At 44.3% G+C, this 23,020-nt stretch overlaps 1 protein-coding gene across 1 annotated transcript in view; it reads right to left on the bottom strand.

The window, feature by feature from the left end:
* Positions 1-663: 663 nt before the first annotated feature.
* BCHE (butyrylcholinesterase) overlaps positions 664-23,020 on the bottom strand; it is a 54,505-nt gene continuing 32,148 nt past the window's right edge. The window contains exons 3-4 of the mRNA XM_053390441.1: positions 10,418-10,584; positions 664-2,605 (exon numbers count right to left, since the gene is read on the bottom strand). Of these exons, the coding sequence (XP_053246416.1) occupies positions 2,481-2,605; positions 10,418-10,584 (292 nt within the window). The 3' untranslated portion in view covers positions 664-2,480. The remainder of the gene's footprint in view (positions 2,606-10,417; positions 10,585-23,020) is intronic.

A 23,020-nucleotide genomic window follows, 5' to 3' on the forward strand; every position in this document is an offset into this window, starting at 1 on the left:
CTCGCCCTGCCCACCCCTGACATACTGCCCTCAGAAGGTTGTTCAGAAAGGAAGGTAGTCCTTGAGCTAAAAAAAGTAAATGGATGTTGGATACCTTCCAGTAAGGGAGAAGTCCTGTGTACAAGAAGTCCCATTCAACCTTGGGACTGCTGCTGCTCTTCCTAAGCCTGTCAATGGGAAAACAAGCCTTGAAATAGTGTTCTACACTGAATTTCCAGGTCACATGTCTGAGCTGAACCATCTTAGGATCCAGCCTACATCTCCCACAGCCCTACCTGCATCACACCCCTTTTAAAGAACTTACACTGGTCTCAGCAAAGCCAGCTGTGGCTCGGTCAACTGATCCCCAGCTGAGCCATGTATCTTAAGTTGAGCTGGAGTTGGGAACTTAATGCTGCCCGAGGCCAGCTGAGCCAGGAATCAGCCAGCTGAGCCAAAGATCCAATGCATTATAAGCTGCCCCACCTGGCAGATCTTCTCCATAGGATTGCCCCTTTAGTGTAGAATGCAACCAAGTAGAATTACTGCATTGAATGGATGGTGCAATATTTGTTATGATTATTTTCTAAGCATCCCCTGATGTACGTATCTAAAAAACTCCAACCAATAATACTACATCAAATACAGAGATCATCAACACTGACACACCAACATCTCAGCTGAATGGTTTTCCAGTGAATTTTATTATGGTTATTTGGTTTGCTTTCGTCCACAACATCTCCTTTTATTATTATTTTTTAAAACATGTGATTGCCTATAAAATTTGGAGAGTCTTACTCTCAGAATATACTCCTCATTTCAAGGGAAAGGTGAAATGAAAAGTGTGCAACATTCTAAATGCAATTTGCCGGTCCAAAACCTTTGTAAGGTGCCTGGGGATTCAAAGTTGGTACCGAACTCCATTGAGATTATCCTGGATGGAGAAGACAGACCCGATGGGATGAACAGACTGTGAGATTTCAGTGAACAGACTGTGAGATTTAAGTGGCATTAAGGGAGCAATCTTTTACACACAAGAAGCCGGCATAAAGGAAGCTGCTGTAAATTAAGTTGATGGAAAGTTACAAAAGATCCAAATCCTGTTCAAAAGTGGGGCTGCTGCTCCTGCTCTGCATAAGCCTGGCAGAAGGAAAACAAGCTTTTAAAAGAGTCTTCTATGCCCAGGTTGTCAGGTCACAGGACTGAGATGAATGGGTTTAGGAATCAGCCTAAGTCCACCTTCTGGTCCTGATTCCATCATGAAAAAAACAGATCCCTTTTGGGAAACTTACACTGCTTGCTTCAGTCAGCTGAGCAAGTCACACCAGCATATTTTGGGCTGAGCTGTGGTTGGAGGCATAACACCAGCTGAGCTAAGAACCAGCTGTCTGATCCACAGTTCCATTGTATCCTAAGCTGCTCATCCAGGGGGATCTCACCATAGGATTTCCCCCTTATCCATCCATTCCTACCTACTGCAGAAGGATGTTGGGAGACCAGTTAAACTGATGATTTCAAAGCACTTTACAAATTAAAAGTGCCAGATAAGCATCTGATAATAGAAAGAGTGCTCTTTCTCAGCAGATGATATGCTCCAGTAGAAGAGGGTGAAGGGGTGAAGAAAGGTTTGCCTGAATAGCTCTCCTTTGATTCATTGACAGTGTCAAGAAATAATTCTGTTCTCTGTAGGGAAAATTGGTATAATTTGACAATGAGCATTTGGGTCTCCAGAATGTTTAGTTTTCAAAGAGCGAGACAGTCAGTTTTAAAAGCCTCTTTTGACTTAACAAGAAAATTGCATCTTTTTTTATTTCCTGTAACATTGGCAACTCTTGATATACCCCTAACAAGTAAATTACAGCTGAAGCAGGATTAAAATGTTGTGACATTGCAGTTGGAGATCTGAGCCAATGGAGCTTTTGATGGCAGTGTTCTGGAATACTGATATTTCTGCTGTGTCCTTTACGGTGAAAGAAATGTTGCATTTATCTGTCAACATACCACAAATATTTATTTCCGCTGAAACTTACTTGCCGCAATCCAGCTCAGGAGACACATGTATACAAATAGGCTTACGCATGTGTGTCACTTCCTGGATTGGGAACAACAGCCATAAATGGGCTGTGTATTCAGAAGGACAGATAGAGTACTGCATCACTTGAAATGGGTTGCAATTCCTGATGTGCAATCAAATCTCCATCCTCATGCTTGTGCAGCTAGCCATGCGGCTAGATTTGGATCGGGGCCATTAGACATCTAACGATAATCCTCAGGTTTTAATCACACTTGGTCTGATTTTCATTTCTCAAAGCTTCGAAGAGGAGAAGCACTTTATAACGTTTATTGATATAAATAGAAATGGACCTGGGAGACAAGTATATTTGTGACGTGTCACTGAGCCTGCATAACATGCCTTATTGCTGGATATGCTACATTAGCTATCTCTGTGTTTGCCTTGATCTTTGACAATGAAGGCATTCCAGAAAGGCTGGAACTTTTAATTAGAGACCTGCACAGCTTTCCTTCTTACTAGTGTAATCATTAAATTGATTTTTCCAGTCCATCATGTAATTGTTCCAGCGAAGGAATCCTGCTTTCCACTCTCGTTCTGCTTCATCAATATTGCCTGTAAAACATGAAATGGGTGGCATTAATCTAAATTTAAATCTCTTTGTACATTAATTGAAAAATAATTCTGATTACCAATGCCATTTCCCTCTAAATACACTACACAGCACTACACCCTCCCCTTTGTCACCTGATTTATTGCAAATTCGAAAGGGCAACATTTTATCTCTAGATCTTGAGATAATCGGCTGAAGTGAATAATTATACTTACAGATCAATGTAGAGTATCATATGGAATTTCATTTTCAATATTTACACCCCTTTGACATTTTCCAAGCAGTGTATAGTTCATAACGGATAGGCACCTAGTAATTTGGATCCAGATACTGGCTTCTAATTAGGATGGGGACATTATGGCCTTCCAAATGATGTTGGACTCCATATCCCATAAGCCGCAGAGAGCATGGTCAGTGGTCAGGGATGATAGGGACTGTAGTCCAACAATACCTGGAAGGTCACAGTTTTCCCATCTTTGAACAAGGGAGACGGAGTGGATTTCCTTCTGGAAACAAAACAAATAAATACATCACCTATTCCCAGTTGCAGAACAGTGTCCTAAATATAGCAACAATGTGTTAAAAACAAACAAAACAGAAGTCAAAATGGACCTGAAAAAGGAAAGTCTTATTTGTTCAGTATATTTGATAATTAAAACAGCTGGAAACAATCAGGTCATGTATCCAAAGAAGTGACCAGGGGATGAATAACCGCTGTGAGGAGCATAGGGAGAAGACACTCCATGGTGCACCTGCAGCAGCAAAACCGGAAAACCTTCATCTGCCCCAGGTGCAACAAAACATGTCTCTCCCATATGGGTCTCTACAGCCACAGCAGGCGCTGTAATTCTCCAACAGTTTGACTTAACTCTCAAAGGCTCACTCCTCCATTGTCTCCCGGGACAGACTGATGGGAGAGGCTCAGAACTTACAGGGTTAAGAGTTCTGAGTGACGCCTCACATTCTTCGAGGCGTGGCAAAAGAACACTGACGCAAGTGGGAGTGTTCTGTATCTCTGAGAGAGAAAGACACACAGTGTCTGCGTGTTTAGCTCCATGGAGAAAGGAGCACCATGGGCGAACTCTCGCCAGGCAGGAGATTTATAGCTATTGTGTTTTGCTAAGGAATAAAGTCTTTAAGATAAGGAGAGCTACGTGTCAGCCTGAGTTACTGCCTTCGCACGAAGAACGTTCAAGCTTCTGTTCCGCTGTGTTTTACGCTCTGCTGCGTCAAAGGTCCCGAGGGGGGAAGACCAGAGCTGCGCATGAGGAAGTGTGCCGGACCCCCCTGGACGTAATTGACCCGAATAGGTTATGGGGGTCAGCAATAAAGATAAGCAACGTTCGTGCGTGTGAGGAGGCTGCAGCCAAAGGCCAGCTGATGAGACGCTGGGAAGTCAAACTGCAGGCAGAATCGGCTGAGGAGCAGCCAAAGGCCAGCTAAGGAGTAACCGGAGGCCAGCCGGGAGGAGCTCGCTGGGAAGGATCTGCCGGACCGGGAGGTGCTACTGTATCGTGAGTAGGCCGGGCCCCGGGGAGAGATGGCAGACAGCCAGAAGTCGTCAATCCTTGTTGATAAGGTGGACAGGAGCAAGCCCTGGGCCGGGAGAAGGCAGGCACTGAAGAAAACAGTGGGAGCCAGGCTGATGGGGGCTGAGAATTGCTCTGAGGAAGCACCATGCCCAGGAGGGGCTGGTGGACGCCCAGGATGCCCAGAGGGGGCTGGGACTGTGTTGGAGGGCTGCCGGAATGCCCCTACGTATGAGCTGCTTGCTGGAGAGCTGCTGGAAGCTGGGAAGAGGAAAGCAGTGGCTAGCGGTTCCTCTGGAGGCTGTGCACCAAAGTTTGGGGGTGCAGGCCAGAAAGGCCGTTCCAAGGGTCTTGGGAGTGCCCAGGCTGTTTGGCAGGAGCTGGAGGGGGTTTGCAGAGAATCCACAGCAGAAGCCAAAAGCCATTTTCCCAACGGCAGAAAAGCCTCAAGGAGGAGGGCTGCTGGAAAGGTTGGGGGGGCACTGACGTCCAAAGGCAAGTTTGAAAAGTTTTCCATTCGTTGCTGTTTTGTTTGCGGTTCTCCGGAGCACCTGCGCCGAAGCTGTCCACAGCGAGACAAAGGGCAGGAAAGTCCCAAGGACATTTCCCATGGGAACCAGCCGGGTTTCCATGGCAACAGCGCAGGCAGGCGTGAGAAAGTTTATCAACTGTCTGCGTCGATGGCGGTTTTGGACAACACCTGCAACGAGAGCTCCAAGGTCGGGGGCAGCAGGAAGTCAGTTGCAAAGGCAACAAAGAAGGACAACTCCGGAGGGGGGAGAGTCCTACGTTGGGTTGTTGACTCAGCTGCGAATGCCCATTTGGTAACAGCGCCACCTGATGGACAAATGTGGAACTGCAAGGCTGTTTCAACTGAGAAAACAGTTAGATTTGCTACAGGTTCACAGGGACGTGTAACCCATGTTTCTAATATGTTTGTCTCTTTTTTACAGGCTGAATTGAAGGTTTATGTTCTCCCTGAGATAAAACATTGCCTGCTGTCTGTACCTTGTCTTTTACAGGAGGGATATTCTGTGAGTTTTGAAAAAAATGTTTGTACAATTTCCAGAGGTGGAAAGCAACTGGTACATGTTGAGAAAAATCAGAACAACCTCTTTGTTCTGGAAACTCCACTGGAGGAAAAGGGAGGGGGGAACTCTCATGTTTCATGTGCATGCGTGTGGCACAAAAGGATGTCACATGGGTCCTGTGAGGACGTTCAGATGTTATCAGAGTGCACCAAAGGTTGCAAGGTAAAAGAATGTGGTAAACCTTTGAATTGCAAGGCTTGCAGAAAAGCCAGAAACAAGGGATTTAGCCATCCCAGAGTGGAGAGAGTGACCACAAGGCCTTTTGAGCTTGTGCATGCAGACCTTTTAGGTATGCCACAGCCAAGTCTGGGCAAGGCCAAGTGGCTGATGGTGCTGACAGATGATTTTACTAGGAACTCCTGGGCTTTTTCTCTGAAAGCTAAGGAGGAGGCAGCGCAACTGATCAAAGATTGGGTTGCAGAGGTGGAACTGAGGTTCTCCACCAAGGTGCAAGGTTTCCAGTTTGACCGTGGTTCAGAGGTCACTGGGTCTGCACTAAAGGGTTTCTTTCGCCAGAGGGGGATACGTCACAAGGTGACTTCTCCTCAGGAGAGTGGCGTGGCAGAGCTTAGGAGTAAAGCTCTGGTTCGAGCATCCGAAATTCTACTGGATGACTCTGGTTTGCCTCACAGCTTTTGGGGGGAGGCGGTAAAAACGGCCAATTTCTCGATGAACAGGTGCTACAATGCAGTGGTAGGTGACACCCCATATTTCTTGCTCAACGGACAGAAGCCACAGGTGCATTTCTTCCGTTCGTTTGGTTGCAGGGCCATGGTGCCTGTACCAAAGCGGTTGCAGCAAGAGGGTGGTCCAAAGTACCAGGAAATGATCTTCTGTGGATATGAGCCTGCGACAAAAGGGTGGAGATTCGCATATCCAGAAGGTGATCAGACCAAGCTTCTGATCAGTAAACAGGCTGAGTTCTTTGAGCAGGATGGTTGGGCAAGGCGCAAAGCGCGCTCTGACACTGTCTCAGATTGTCTGTCTGACTCTGAGGAGGAAAGAGAGCCAGAGCCTGAACCTGCTGGTGGAGACCAGGTCCCTGAACAGAGTAGGGCGTCTCCACAGGTTGTTAAGAGAGTGTCCAAGAGTGAGCCCTCATCTCCTGTGCGCATAATGGAGAAAGCTCACAGACGTGTCAAGTCAGAGGGGGAGTCTTCTGATGAGGAAGACGCACATGCTGGCCCCAGTGGGTCAGGAGGAGCACCCCAGTTTGTGCCCAGGCGGTCATCGCGGGCTACAAAGGGAATTCCACCTGAGAGGTTTCAGGTCACAAATGCGTGGGTTGGTTTCGCACAGTGCGAACCTGAGGTTTGTGAGATTCAACAGGTGCCTAACAACGATGCCAGGAAGGGGCGGAAGGCAATGGGGAAGGTGTTGAACACTCAGAAGTCCTCTCAGAACGTGATTCGAGAGGGGGTGATGGGAGAGGCTCAGAACTTACAGGGTTAAGAGTTCTGAGTGACGCCTCACATTCTTCGAGGCGTGGCAAAAGAACACTGACACAAGTGGGAGTGTTCTGTATCTCTGAGAGAGAAAGACACACAGTGTCTGCGTGTTTAGCTCCATGGAGAAAGGAGCACCATGGGCGAACTCTCGCCAGGCAGGAGATTTATAGCTATTGTGTTTTGCTAAGGAATAAAGTCTTTAAGATAAGGAGAGCTACGTGTCAGCCTGAGTTACTGCCTTCGCACGAAGAACGTTCAAGCTTCTGTTCCGCTGTGTTTTACGCTCTGCTGCGTCAAAGGTCCCGAGGGGGGAAGACCAGAGCTGCGCATGAGGAAGTGTGCCGGACCCCCCTGGACGTAATTGACCCGAATACAGACAGATGCCAACAACAAAGCAGCTGTACAGAGTCACTAAGAATATGCGATAACAAGCACTGAGAAACAGCCCTGCTATCACAAACAATAGCAAATCAGTTAAAGCACTCACCACACCTGCATGAATCCTGGAACCTGTAATTTACCCCTCACACAGCACCCTTAACAAACTACAGTTTTCTGGATTATTTTGGAGGGAATGAGCTTTAAATGTATGCTACGTACTCAGCCTTAGTTGTAGGATATGAAATAGGAATAGGGTAAGCATCCATAATATTATCCGGTCAAGAATAGCTTTCTGAGCTGCCTAAACAGGTTGATAATTATCCATTGTTATTGTTCTCTGGTAGCTCTGACGTGGTGTTTTAACCTTAGATCACATGAGAGGTATTGAATTGCAAGTTCATCTTGGTTCTCATGCTCTATGGAAGTAAGGACATGTAAATGACCCTCTCCAGTGAGTGAATACAGCTCCAGGCAAAATGGAAACTGTAAGGAGAGACAAACCTCTGATTTTAGATCTGTTTGGAGTATTTCATATTTTATTTCTAAGATGATGAGCCTGTGCTAGACTGCACAAGATATTGTATGGAATCATTTGGATGTATCTTTGATGCTTTTGTTCTGCTTTGAAGAAAGTTTGACAAGTAAAGTTTTGAACAATCTAATGGGTCAGGGTTTTTTTGCATCCAGTCACTTCAAGTTGAGCAATTTTGATATCTGCAACATTTAGGGAGCAATCCTATGCACAAGAATCTGGCATAAAGCAAGCAATATAGGTTGAGCTGCTATAAAGTTACACCAGATCCAATAACTTTTTAAGAGTAGGACTGCAGCTACTGCACCACCTAAACCTGGCAAAAGGAAAACAGTGTCCTATGCCAGGTTGCCAGGTCATGTCACTGAGCCGTATGGGCTCAGGATCCAGCCTAAGGTCCCCTCAGTCCCACTTGCCCTAATATCTGCCTGAATGAGCAAGTTATGCCAGAGTACCTTCAGCTCATCTGGGGTTGGGGACATAATGCCATCTGAGCTCGGATGGGAATCAGTTGGAGTTGGAGATCTACTGCAGTCTGTGCTGTTCATCTCAGCAGATCTTGATTTAGGATTGACCCCATCGAGTTAGACCACATTTCATTTTACGTCCCCTTTACTGGAGATTATTTTACTGGCCTATTATGTAACACAGAAGCATATCTTACTGATATTGGTTATTTCACAGAACATTTGGTTACATGCAGCACAGTTGCTCATCAATATCATCCTCCAAACAGATGGCGTCTTCAGTTATGATTTCCGTGAGTAATGTCAGATGATCACAAGGAACATTTCGTCAGATTCACGATATACCCACATCTTGCTTGAAACTGGTCCAGGTTCACACATAACACACATACACAGGATGCTTGTTTTTGAATGTCTCCCACATCCTACATATGATGGGATGTCATGATGCAAGAGATGATAAAATCTCTCAGACGTCAAATGGAAAACAATGTGTCAGATGAAGATGGCTATGTTCTTTCCCCACTAGGAAGCCTTACGCATAACAGCTATTTGAAAAAACCAACCAACCAAAGCCAGCTTATTTGTTAGCTTTCGCTGTCAGAGATACAGACAATCCCAAACACAATATAAAGATATGACATGCGCCACTTGGCTGAGTATAAGTACACAAGAGAATTCAAGCATACCAAAGAGAAATAAGATGAAGATGTTGCAGCAGCTCTTTCACACTTTGTATAAAGATCTGGGCCCAGGTATAGGTACCTCTCAAACAGATATGCAATACTGAGCACTGCCTCTACTTATGAACGTCCTAACTGGCCTCTCATGGCTAATGTCTAGTAACAGATCTATATCCCACAAATTTGTGTAATTCTTTTTTTAAAAACCCAAAACGAAACCTAAACTTGTGGCCATCGTCACAGTTAACTTCTTGCAGCTTACTCACTTTTGTAGGCCCAGAGAACTCTTGGAACTGTAGCTCTGTGCAGAGAATAGGTAAAGGGACCCCTGACCTTTAAGTCCAATCGCGGACGACTCTAGGGTTGCGGTGCTCATCTCACTTTACTGGCCGAGGGAGCCGGCATTTGTCTGCAGACAGCTTCCGGGTCATGTGGTCAGCATGACTAAGCTGCTTCTGGTGAACCAGAGCAGTGCACGGAAACGTCGTTTACCTTCGCGCTGGAGTGGTACCTCTTTATCTACTTGCACTTCGTGCTTTCGAACTGCTAGGTTGGCTCACCCCATCACAGGGATTCAAACCACCGACCTTCTGATCGGCAAGCCCTAGGCTCTATGGTTTAACCCACAGCACCACCCACATCCCTTATGTGCAGAGAATAGGGGTCTCCAAATAACTCTCCACACTCTTAACAAACTAGAGTTCTCAGGACTATTTGGGGGAAGCCATGACTGGTTAAAGTGGTATTATAGTGCTTCAAATATACAGTGCAGATGGGGCCTTAGCTTCAACCCCTTACAACTGGAGACTGTTCATAACTCTATCATTACCCATTACTACAACTTCTGTTTGTGCAATGGAATATTCTGGGGCAGATCTGTGGAACTGCAGGAGTTAGGAGGCGAGAGGGAGAGGAATTTCCATTGTGTGAACAGAAGGTGTTCTGTGAGCATAATGGCTTCATTGGATGCAATGACACCCTGTTCTTTATTCTAAAGGTTTTTACACCTACCAATGGTGGGTGGATCTTGGATTTCTAGTAGGGAAAAAACCCCTGAAGTAGTCCTGACAAGCCAGAAGTTCAGCCCATTTTAGAAGGCTCATCATTGCTGCTTCTAAGATTGCACTTCAGCCTAAATTTATTGCAAAGTAAAGTCTGCAACTAATTCAAGTTTTGGCTTAATTACTGAAAAAGAAATGATAGATTCCACCCATCCCTGGCTTCAACCTTAAACACCCTTACTAAGATGAAAGTCCTGCTGATCTTGGTAGGGTTTGATTCCAAGGGACTATCACACTTCCATATTTTGCTTTTGAAATGAATGGAATCTGTGTAGGAATGCAGCTGTTCTTTCACCCTTTCATTTCAACGGGCTCATGCAGCAGATGTTCTCGGCAGACTGTGTTCATGCAATGGACAACAAATCTTATGTGAATGAAGCTGAAGAGAGCATGTGAAACTTGCACAAAACTATATATTACACAAATTGATTGTGTGGGGGGAGGAGTGTTAGTTAAGTGAAAGAGGTTGTCTTTTTTGAAGGACCTCTGGATTTAATTTTACACAGATAGTTCTTGCTCATAAAAGCCTTGAAATTGAAATTGAAATTAAAATTTAGTAGCAGCAAAGTGACCTTGCATTAACCAATTTACTGTACATACATACATTTGCCACCAAAATTACCTGTCATCTCCAGGAGTTTGGGAAAAAATATATTCCAGAATCGGCACTGCTGGGCACGTAATTTTGTACGAATCTTTGAAGCGTCTGTGCTTAATGTTAAGTATTTTTGTTCAGCGGTGGTGAAGACTGGCCATCTTGTCCCATTAATCTGAGTCCCATTGGGTGTTCTAAAGGATTAAAGAGAAGCATTAGATCTCTCATGGGAAATTACCTGTGCACATCAGTAGTTTAAAATTATACTGCTGAAAAGTTATTTTATTTCAAAGATTGGTAGGGTTGCATGGAATTACCCCAGTACTTTTGAAACTAGATAGGAATAAATATCAACATCCCCAAACTTTAAATGGGAATTTGGAGGAAAAAAAGTTTAATTAAGAATAGAGAAATATGCATACAGTAATAAAATCACTGTTCATCAGCTCCATGGATGAGCCCAAGAGGTCAGTGAGAAAATGCAATCTCATGGATAGCATTAAGGGCAATAAATTCACTAGCCTGGATTGCCCAAAGTTCTTAATAAGAATGCTAATGCCTTATTCAAATATGCAAGAATACTATATTGATTTTTTTTTAAGGTAGACATTTTGCAAAGATATGCACCTATATGGGTGAAATGAACGAAAATTGTATCCTGATTAAAGTATGCTGGAGAAAGAATGAGTTTCCTAATGGGAAAAAAGGCATCTTTCCACTGTTCAAAATAATTAATGTAAGACGATGTGCAAAAGTGCTGTCATATATTGGAATTGATTATCTTGGACATGATGCAGTAATGTAGGGGTGGGTGATGTTGGGACTTGCAAGATCATTGCATCTGGGGGGGGGGGGACAGGTTCCCTCTTCCTGTTCCTAGCTAAAGAAAGGAAAGTTCCTAGCTAAAGAAATCCTTCCATCCACAGGCATGCACATTAAAGGATCGCTCAGCGCTTGAGTGACAATATAAGAGCAAAAGGTGAATCTATATAGGACATGTAGGATCACAGCCCTGAATTATGCATGCTCTGTAGACCAGGACTATAAAACCAGTGAAGCATTCAGATGTTGCAGGACTGCATCTGCCATCATCCTTGACCATTGGGCATGCTGATTACAGCTGATGGAGGGGGGCTGATCAACAGTATCTAAAGGTAAAGGGATCCCTGACCATTAGGTCCAGTCGTGACTGACTCTGGGGTTGCGGCGCTCATCTTGCTTTATTGGTCGAGGGAGCCAGCATACAGTGTCCGGGTCATGTGGCCAGCATGACTAAGCCACTTCTGGCGAACCAGAGCAGCAAACGGAAATGCCGTTTACCTTCCTGCCGGAGTGGTACCTATTTATCTACTTGCACTTTGACGTGCTTTCGAACTGCTAGGTTGGCAGGAGCAGGGACCGAGCAATGGGAGCTCACCCCGTTGCGGGGATTCGAACCGCCGACCTTCTGATCGGCAAGTCCTAGGCTCTGTGGCCAAATTCTCCACCTCTGCTCTAGACTGTTTGTACCAGCCTTCTTCAACCTTCTGTCTTCCACATGCTGTTGTCTTACAACTCCTGCCATCTTTTATTATTTTCCAAGCTGGCTGAAGCTTGATGGGTGTGTCCAAAACAAATGGAGGACACCATGTTGGGGAAGGCTGGGCAGTATAGTGCTGATGTATGTGCAAAAGGGACACATATAGGTTCCATACATGTGTTGAAACATTCAAGTGAACAGGCACAAGTGGGAACAGGAATTACTGGTGTTTGCTCTATGTAGCTCAGTTGTAGAACACACATATTGCATGCTGTTGGCTCCAGGTTCCGTCTCCAGCTAAAATGAGATCAGGTACAAGTAGGGATGGGAAGCTCTGATCATTTGGCTTTCTCACAGTTTCTCATTTCTCAAACTGAAGTTCCGTTCTCAACATTTCCACAACAGTGAACTTCTCCAAACATGTTTGTATGCAATTTCCCCTAAAGTACATATTTTTGCAAAACAATTTACCCCAATACGATGTATCTTTGTATACTACTTTCACCAGTGTATGCATTTCTATGTATCCTTTACCCTAGGACTGCAGGTGGATTTTGGTACACAGTACTAGGCTGGAGAACTGCACAGCAAAATTCTGAGAACTGTGAATTTTGAAGAAGAGTTTGGATTCGATATCCCGCTTTATCATTACCCTAAGGAGTCTCAAAGCGGCTAACATTCTCCTTTCCCTTCCTCCCCCACAACAAACACTCTGTGAGGTGAGTGGGGCTGAGAGACTTCAAAGAAGTGTGACTAGCCCAAGGTCACCCAGCAGCTGCATGTGGAGGAACGGAGACACGAACCCAGTTCACCAGATTACGAGTCTACCGCTCTTAACCACTACATCACACTGGGTAATTGCGTTTCAGTTTGCATATTATTTCAGAAAGTGCAACTTAGATAGTTTTGCCTTTAGATGAATTACATTACCCTCTCATCCAGGGAAAGGTCCCTACCCAGCATCTTGGAGAGTTGCTCCCAGTGGTAGGGTAGAGGGACCAATAGCCCGATCTGTTTGTTTGTTATTATGTTTGTTTGTTATTACATTAATACAAGAAGCAAAGCTACAGGGAACCAGGCAGAGAGAGCCTTCTCGGTAGTGGCACCCGCCCTCTGGAACGCCCTCCCACCAGATGTCAAAGAGAACAACAACTACCAGACTTTTAGAAGACATCTGAAGGCATCCCTGTTTAGGGAAGCTTTTAAAGTTTGATGGATTATTGTATTTTAATATTTTGTTGGAAGCCTCCCAGAGTGGCTGGGGAAACCCAGCCAGATGGGCGGGGTATAAATAAATAAATTATTATTATTATTATTATTATTATTATTATTATTATTATTATTATTCCTTTCCACCTTTTCTGCAAGGAGCTTTTGGTGACTTACACACTACTCCCCCTCTCCATAGATTAGGCTGAAAGATGGCCCAAAGTCATCTGGTAAACTTTATGGCTGAGTGGGGATTTGAACCCCTGTCTCCCAGACCCTAGTCTGGCACTCTAACCACCACATCTACTCTCTCTATGGGGCAGCTTCCCATCCCATCACCAATTAAGCAGCTCAGTATCAGCATGAATCAATAGGAAGAAGGAGCAGAGTTCTCTTTTGTTGACTTCTATTCATGTTTATCAGCCATCTCTCCAGAGAGGGCTCTGTCCAAGCTTGTGCACAGCAAAGAAATTGCAGAGCAAATTCTCCAAAGCAAGGGGAAAGCTGCAAAAGCTTCTCTTAAAAGAGGTTTACAAAATGCCGTGAATGATTATTTAAACAACACTCAGAGAGGAAGAAGGCAATAAAAGAACTGAAAAGTGCAAGGGCTGAGAAGAGTAATTGGGTCTCCTTTCCCATGGTCTCCAGCCAGGAAAACCAGCGAGGGAAAGCTAACTCTTTCTGAAGACAGTGGGAGTTTCAGTTTGTTTACCACCGCTGAAGTAGAGGTCAAGAGTGGCCATTTTAGGAAAGAGTGCTGGACTGCAAATGTTTACTTCAGGGTGTGCTTTAGAAAAAAATCTCCTAAGTGGCATGGTTGTTAATGTATGCTACGGTTAGCAGCTGGAGGGCCTTGAGGAAAGAGATTTGGGTTTAAGGTTCATGTTCATCTAAGGAAAAATCACTTTTGCAGGAGGCTGTTGGAAACAGATCGCTCGATTTGTACACGGGCTGGGTAGTCATATCGCTGTTTAAAAACAACAAAGGATGCTACAGCTAAATGTGTTAAACAGGTAAACAACCCGCCAATGCAAAAATGAAAAGAACACCAGCTGTTCTTGCTACAGGCCACTGGCTGGATGCCTGGAATATCTCAACTCTGTGAAGTGACTACCCAGATGTAGCAATGGGAAGCAACTTTCCTTGCTCCTCCTGCTGTGGCGATCAGTGAAGCTGGTGAATGTCAGGCTGTGGAGGGAGGGCAGGCTCAAGAATAAGTATGTGCGTATTTTGCCCACCCTAAGACCAATCCCATGTCAACACACACCATCCAAAGTTTGGGTCTCAATCGAAACTGGCATGGACTGTTGCCAGTGCTACCCATTCATCAAACCCCAGAATCATAGAGTTGGAAAGGACCCCAAGGGTCATCTAGTCCAACCCCCTACAATGCAGGAATCTCAGCTAAAGCATCCATGACAGATGGCCATCCAAGAGAGTCCATCACTTCTTATGGGAGTCTGTTCCACTGCTGAACAGCTCTTCCTGTCAGAAAGTTTTTCCAAATATTTAGTCAGAATCTCCTTTCCTCCAACTTGAAGCCATTGGTTCAAGTCCTACCTTCCAGAGCAGGAGAAAACAAGTATGTTCCCTCCTCCACGTGACAGCCCTTAAGTTTTTTGAAGATGGCTATCATATCTCCTCTCACTCTCCTCTTCTCCAGGCTAATACCCAGCTCCTTCAACTGTTCCTCATAAGGCTTGGTTTCCAGACCTTTGACCATCTTGGTTGCCCTTCTCTGCACACATTCCCTTTGCTAAGCAAAACTCTACCTGATGGTGAAAGCCACCATGACTGACAATGGGGTCTCCATTAGCGATCTTGAGCAGCACAACCACATAGTTTTCATGATTGGACATATTTTAATGGGTTGAGTAGGACTTGTCTGTCTTAACATATTGCTGGAGGAGCAGTTTATGCATTTTGCATTGTTCAGTGTTTTAAAACTGTTATGGTTTCAAGCTGTTTTTATGTGCTGCATTTTACCTTGTCTAATCACCTTGAGGCTTTTTGTTGCATAAAGTGACTGATAAGTGTAATGGATAATAGTAATTCATTTCTTCTAGTCCAGATAATTACTAGAATCCTCCTCACCTTCATACAGATACACACAGAGAGAGACATGTATGGAGAGAAGGGAGTAGTAACTATAGCAAACTAGGATCAACTATAACTCATGGGTCGTTTCATAAGCTCTGCTTTTAGTTACTACATTCTGGGCATTTAACTCTTCCTGAAAGCCCACTGGACAGACACTAGTGAATTCAAGCTTTTAGTCTAAAATATCCCTTAATCTGATCTGGCATGGCAATTCCTAGGTTCCTCAGTTGCCCACTTCTTCGCTAATTCTGCTCTGATTAACTTATGGCACCCATTTAATTGCATGTTTATTTGTGGCTCCTGAGAATAGTGACTTAAGCAGAGCTGACTAGTACTTCAGTTCAAGATCAGGACACTAATAGCACTGTCAGAATTCATTTAAACACTCCTGTGCTATGAAGCAAGTCATGACATTCCAAATTGTACTTTACAGGTGGAAAGGGGGCTATGCTTGTGGATGCAGATATCAGTTTGTAGGAAGTGATTGAAAACATCATGTGTTTAATATAATGCCCTGTCACATGAGACTTTGAGATATATGTATATTCCTTGCATTCCTAAAGAATACTTAGTACTTTAACAGGAGATACACAGAAATTCCCACTTATCAGATTCACCAAAAACATTGCAGAACTTATAACAGAGTTTTTATGCATGTTCAGTGCAGGCTGGTCTAATGGGACAGCAATCTCCCCTCATCCATCCTACACCTGTCTGTCTTCTTACTGATGTCCAGTCCTTCTCAGTCTAGAATACCTGGATACAGCTAAAGTTTTAATGTTATTGTCTTCTTTTAACTTTGCAACAAAAGGAAGAAGCAAAGGAAAGAAGGAAGCTATGAGATGAAGCAGGCTGACATCTGCCTCGATGAATTTAAATGTAGATTTTGCAGCTCTAAATGCAACACATTGTCCAAGATTTTGTCTGAATTCCCACCAATATTTATCTTCCATCTGTTCTTTGATTTGCATGTCAATTTTTTTACCCTCAGATCTCAGATAGAAATAATCTCAAATCTCATCTGGGTGCCATGTTTAGAGAGATTAAATATTTTTAGATGTGGAGCTATTAAATATATTTCATATTTAGTAATCTCTCCATATTGGCTGTGCTCCATTCATGCAGGGTCATATTCCATCAAAAGACATGTCTCCCTCTCCAAATTTACAAGTTAGAAAAATCTCAGTTAATAGCATTAGGCTGGCATTATGCTAGTGGAGGATCAATATGAGACCTTTGGGACACTGAAAACTCTGCAGAAGCAGTAAAACTGCCTTTAAAGGTTGCTTTTTAATAAACATTACATTTGTAAGCAATTGCTTATTAGCCACTAATTCCATAAGAAACTGTTTATTGGCAGCTGACTTTCGTAGATTCGCTGCTGACAGATAAATACTTTTTGGTCCAACAAAGTAACCTTAGTGGAAATCTTTACTTGGGAAGGAAAACTTCCATAATTAAAATGAATTTTTTTGACCATTATCGTTTTTGCACTAATATGATTAATGCAAACTGAAAGCACGATGTAAGCAGACATTAACTTGTTTTTTTATTAAAAGCCACATTGTTATAGATAACTTATCATTCACAGGCAAAAAGGCAGTCAGCTTAATTTTTAATCTCTACAAACAACTTTCACAAGTTTGTTAAGTCCTCTTTTTTGTTACAATTCACTGAGAACCCATTTCACCAAGGAAACTGATGTTAACGTAAGTCAGTGTAACATTTAAACCAGGGGGAGCCAATGTTGTGGCCGTTCATATGCTAATCACGTCTCTCAACATCCCTGAGCATTGGCCACATTGTCTGGCGCTGATAAGAGTTGGAGTCCCATACCATACTGAGGGTACCATATTGTCTACCTTTCAGTTAACTACTTTTATTCAATAATAACATTGTTCAAGTACAATTATACCTTGGATTACAGACGCTTCAGGTTGAGTTTTTTCAGGTTACGGACCCGCCGAAATCCGGAAGTATTTCGGGTTACTTCCGGGTTTCGGCGGTCATGCATGCGCAAGAAGCACCAAATTGCAACCCGTGCGTGCGCAGATATGCCACTGTGGGTTGCAAATGTGCATCCCGCATGCATCACATTCGCAACCTGAGTGTCCACTGTACATTGTAGTGCAACACTTGTGTCCACAAAGCTTCACTAAAAGCATTTTTTCCCCATAAGGCTCCATCCAAACAAAACCTGCCCACAACAGAGAGTTATTAATGAAATGTAGTGGCTGCATCTTCTTGACACCTTAAGAAAAGGAAGATTACCAGTGCTTGTCAGCTTCAGATACCAGCAAACTATCAACCTTTCCTGGGCACTCCAGGACACCAACAGAATAGGTGAGCTGTCCTGGAATTAACCAACCAGAGAGTCTTTTTTGGAAGCCAAGTGCTGCCTTATCTTCAATGAAGACAATTAGAGTTAATAATAATCGCTCTCACTTGTGAAAACTTAGAGAGGCGTCCCGCTGCATGCTGTTCCTTTTATTTCATTGTCATAAACGTAAGGTAAAGGGACCCCTGACCGACTCTGGGGCTGCGGTGCTCATCTTGATTTATTGGCCAAGGGAGCCGGTGTACAGCTTCCGGGTCATGTGGCCAGCATGACTAAGCTGCTTCTGGTAAAGCAGAACAACACACGGAAATGCCGTTTACCTTCCCACCGCAGCGGAACCTATTTATCTCCTTGCATTTTGACGTGCTTTTGAACTGCTAGGATGGCAGGAGCAGGGACCAAGCAACGGGCGCTCACCCTGTTGCGGGGATTCGAACTGCCGACCTTCTGATCAGCAATTCCTAGGCTCTGTGGTTTAACCCACAGCGCCACCCACGTCCCTTTCATTGTCATACAAACCAGTAAAAAGAGCCCTGCTAGATCAGGCATAAGGCCCATTTTGTTCAGCATCCAGTGGCCAACTAGATGCTTATGGGGAGCTGACAAATGAGACATCAGAGCAATAATGCTCTCCCTATGCTATCTTGCAATACTGAGGCAATCCGGACAACCTAGTGAATGCTGTAAATCAATTCATAGGTGCCAGCAAACCACTATAATAAGTTCAGGAGAACAATATTTGGGAACCGTGGAAGATGAGCTATAATTGCCATGATCCCCCAGCATAAAATGCTGCTGCTACATTGTGCTTTACTAACATAGGGCTCATGGAAGGGAGAAAAGTCCGTTGTGACACTGTGACACATCTTTGGGGAATTTTCTGTTGCCTGCTGTGTGGAAAGCCTTCCTCAATAAGCAGTCCCCCCTTAGGAAGGGGACTGACGCAGTGAGTGGTGGAGGAAATCCAGCCATCAGCAAAGACACTTTGAAAGCTCAGCATCTCCCATCTCCAATCACAGCAAGCACATCAGTTGCCCTTATCCATTTTATCTGGGTTTTTCAGTAAACCTTTGTCAGTTCTCTGGGATAGTGAACTTACTTGAGAGGAAGGTTAACTCTTAGATATAACCATGCATCTTTGTTGAACTGCACACCACCTTTGCTAGTCTATTGGAGAAGTTCGATAAATTGCACTGTTTATGACTGGAAGTAGAGTCCTCCTCCTTTTTTGTCCATGACAGAAGGATGCTCCTAATTAGTTTGAAAGCTGGAAGAGCAAACCACGTATGATTACTCTGCCCCCAGACAATCAAGTCACAGCTAGCTGTGTGTGCAAAGTCATCAATCAATCAGAGAATGGCAAGAAGTATTTGCGGCATTACAGAGACATAACATATCCAGATGTCTCACATAATTTCTAAAGGCCAGGAGGACACACAATCTTCAATGTAGACCTTCTCCTATTCTGTACTCACAGTGTAACAACTGCAGGACAAGTAACCATCATGAGCCTTTGTGCAATTCCTGAAGTAGAATTCCAGTGACAGAATACACAACGCTTCCTTCAATTTCCCTGCTCTATGATGCCGACAGGAATGAGAGGTGCTGAAGATTTACTACTGAGCAGTCTCTTTCTAACACCCACAAACGGCTTATTTTAGCCCTGAGCTAGTAGGAGAGAAAGGAAGGCTTGTTCGTTTGGAGAGCTGAATCATATTCCCGGGCTGTTATCACCTTATATAAAGGTAAATTGAAGTTGTGCATATGCATGTTTAATTAGCAAGGGAAATCAGCTGTTGCATAGCTGGCATCATTGTTATGTGGTTGCAGCTTCTGAGATTGGCCCAGAAATGGCAGCTAGTGCAAAATGCAGCAGCTCGACAGCTCATTGAGGCAGACTATTCATCATGTTACACCGCTGCTGAAAGAATTGCAGTAGCTGCCAATAAGGTGCCAGGCTAAATCCAAGGTGCAGGTACGAGCACGCAAAGCCTTGTGGAGCTTGGAACCAGGGATCTTTACCAGCCAGCCAGTTCTTACTGATGTGTTTCAATGTTTATGTAGTTACCGTATTTTTTGCTCTATAGGATGCACTTTTTCCCCTTCAAAAAATAAGGGGAAATGTGTATGCGTCCTATGGAGTGAATGCAGGCTCCTTGGCTTCAGCGATAGCAACGCAAAGCCTCCAAAGTGCAGAGGGAGCGCTCCCTCCACGCTCCGGAGGCTTCGCGTTGCTTTCGCTGAAACCTGGAGAGCGAGAAGGGGTCGGTGTGCACCGATCCCTCTCGCTCTCCAGGCTTCAGGGATAGCCGCCTGAAGCCTCCGTAGCGCAGCGGGAACTTGCGCTGCACTCCGAAGCTTCGGGTTCCTTTTGCTGAAGCCAGGAGAGCAAGACTCTCCTGGCTTCAGCAGAGAGGGAGAGCTGTGCAGCGCCCCTTCAGCGAAGCGGGAGGAGAAATGGAAGGGGCTCCGTTTCTCCTGCTGCTTCGCTGAAGGGGTGCTGAGCAGAAAGGGGGAGAATTTTTTTTCTTGTTCTCGCCCTCTAAAACAAGATGCATCCTATGGTCCGGTGCATTCTATAGAGCGAAAAATACCACCTTGTGATATTTTCTATGAAAGTGCCATTGATACAGTGGTACCTCGGGTTACAAACACTTCGGGTTACAAACGCTTCAGGTTACAGACTCTGCTGACCCGGAAGCAGTACCTTGGGTTAAGAACTTTACCTCAGGATGAGAACAGAAATCGCATGGTGGCAGCAGGAGGCCCCATTAGCTAAAATGGTACCTCAGGTTAAGAACAGTTTCACGTTAAGAACGGACCTCTGGAACGAATTAAGTTCTTAACTAGAGGTACCACTGTATTTATAAATAAATACATCAATAAATAGCACCTCACACCTTATATACCCAACCCACCACAACGCTTTTGAGGAGAGGGCCTCCCGCACATCCCATCCCATAAGCAGATCTGTATTCATACATGCAGAGGTTACAAATACTTGGAGAGTGTAGGATTTGTGAGGAATATATCTGCTGCTTTTTCATTGCTTTTTCGGAATAAATGATGCTTTTATTAATTGCTTTTTGTATAAAGGTCAAAAGGCCTCCAAAGCAGCTGTCTTTCAGAACAATAGCATGTGTAGATTTTTGACAAGGGTTGTAGTTGTTGAGAACACTGTAACTGATAAGATAACCACAAACAGCTCCAGGATGACGGATACACATATTTAGCAAAACTCGTGGTTAAAATGCTCGTAAGTCATATAGGTTGTGGTTGGGACTCAGACACGAAGCCTGCTTGTACCTGTGGTACTGGAACAACTGGTGATAAAAATGTGGTTTGCCCTTTTAGCTTCATAAGATATGAAACTCGCTTATGCTTGCAATTTGTGGTTGGATAAGGCTATACTGCTTACGTCAATAGGTAAATGCTAGGGAGGCTTTGACCAAATAAGGGCAGTAAGGAATGGGCGTTGGGGTTCTGGGAAATGAGTATAATAAGGCGGTCTGGTAGGCTGTAACCTCTGCGCCACCCACCAACCAACTGGAGGACAGGGGAGGGATTTTGAACTCGGGAAAGGATAAAGGCTCCTAGGACTTTAAGCCTCAGGAACCAGTGTTTTATATCTCACAGAGAGAAAACATACCTTCCAAGTTTTTTTCTTGCAGGACCTTGGCAGCCATTTTGGATGCCACATTCTCCTGCGCTTTTGCACTGCACTCTCCCCTTTCCCCACCAGCACTTTGGGGGGGGGGCAAGAACAAGGTATGGGTCACTCGACTCGCCGGGGAGCACATCCTGGAAGGCGTGCATTCCAGAAAACATGTGTCCTGGTTTTGCATCAGGAAATGTTGGATGGTATGACATGCTTTCTTTCCATCTTAGCTTCATGGCAAGTAATGGGCCAGCTCAACACATTTGCCTGCCTCAAATGAAGATCAAGAAGAAATTCCTCTCCTCAATTCCACCTGCAGAACTTGAACAGACTGCCATTTGATTCTTACTTCAACAGTGAGGGTGCGACAACTTCCTCCACCTTGCCCAAGGGCAGCATGCTAGTTTAAAGGGTGCAGAGCAGGCCATCTTAGGAGACTATGGGCCGATGGTAGGAGCTGTTCTAGCCCCCAGAAACTTCTTCCTAAGTTTCGTTCTGCCTATTGACAGAACCAGACTCAATTCTTAGAGGCTGACATTAGGAGGCTGAACTACTCTTAAAAAAGCACTTGTTCGGGAAATAGAATTCCAGCAAGCCAACCACTGTGTGTGTGTGTTTAGAAACTGTGCTGCTTGACAGGTTCGTGAGACACTGAAAATTAACAGGCCCCACTTGACGAAAAACAGTACTTTTTCATACAGCGCATTGTTAAACTATGGAATTCAATCCCACAGGATGTAGTGGTGGCTGCAATTAGGATGGCTTTAAAAGGGATGCAGAAGGGATCTAGTATTAGAAGCAGCAGACATTTGAATGCCAGGAGCAGGAGATCAGAGTGGGAGGCTGCTGTTGTGCTTGTGTCCTCTTTGTTGGCTTCTCAGAGGTATCTGGTTGCTCAATGCTGAACTGGATGGGCCTTTGGTGTGATCTAGCAGGACTCCTTTTATATTCCACAGAAAACACTGATTATTTGGCAAAGTGTACCATCATAAAAAGTGCCTGCAATCTACATTTAAAGAACACACCTGATTGTTACTATTATTTATTATTCATTAAATTTCTATACCACCCTTCATCTGACGAACACAGGACACTTCACAACATAAAAACAAAAAAATACAAACAAAAAAATACCACTGCCCCCAGGTTAGAAGGCCATTGATTGTTTAATGAGCCAAAGGCCTAGGAGCAGAGGTGTGTTTTTGCCTGGTGTCTGAAGATATGCAACAAAGATGCCACGTGAGCATCATTGGGGAGAGAGTTCTACAAGGGGGGGGGCATCACAGGAAAGATCCACTCTCATGTTGCCATCCTCCAAACCTCTCACAGAAGAGGAGTAAGAATTTAAGCCACATCTGATTAAAAACATGAGCTGAACTATTCTGGGTCAAATCAAACACCCATCTATTCCAATTAGGGATGTTTCAGATATTTTCCCCATCTCTTGTTTCACTCCAGATCTTCTATTGCTAAGGCACCTGGTCTTTGCTTCCAAAATAGAGTGGATGCAGTAGGATATCTGCATTGTTTGGAGTCTCTGCCCACAAACAATTCCGCAGTATATAATGCAACTTTTCCAAAGTTCCATGACTTGGTTTGTGTCTTCTCCCTGTCAATGTTACCCATGAGTTTGCCTGTGTGTTTCAAAAAATGAATATAAAATAAAAGCAACCTTTCTCCTGCTGCAATATTTATCTTGGGTGGTATCATGATTCTTTGGGTATGGTGTTTTATCACTGCATAAGGGAGCAGACATGTGGCCATTAAGACACCACACAAACCAAATATTGGTGCAAGCACATCTAC

This window comes from Podarcis raffonei, chromosome 5 (assembly GCF_027172205.1).
Source record: "Podarcis raffonei isolate rPodRaf1 chromosome 5, rPodRaf1.pri, whole genome shotgun sequence".
In the NCBI taxonomy this organism is placed as follows: Eukaryota; Metazoa; Chordata; class Lepidosauria; order Squamata; family Lacertidae; genus Podarcis; species Podarcis raffonei.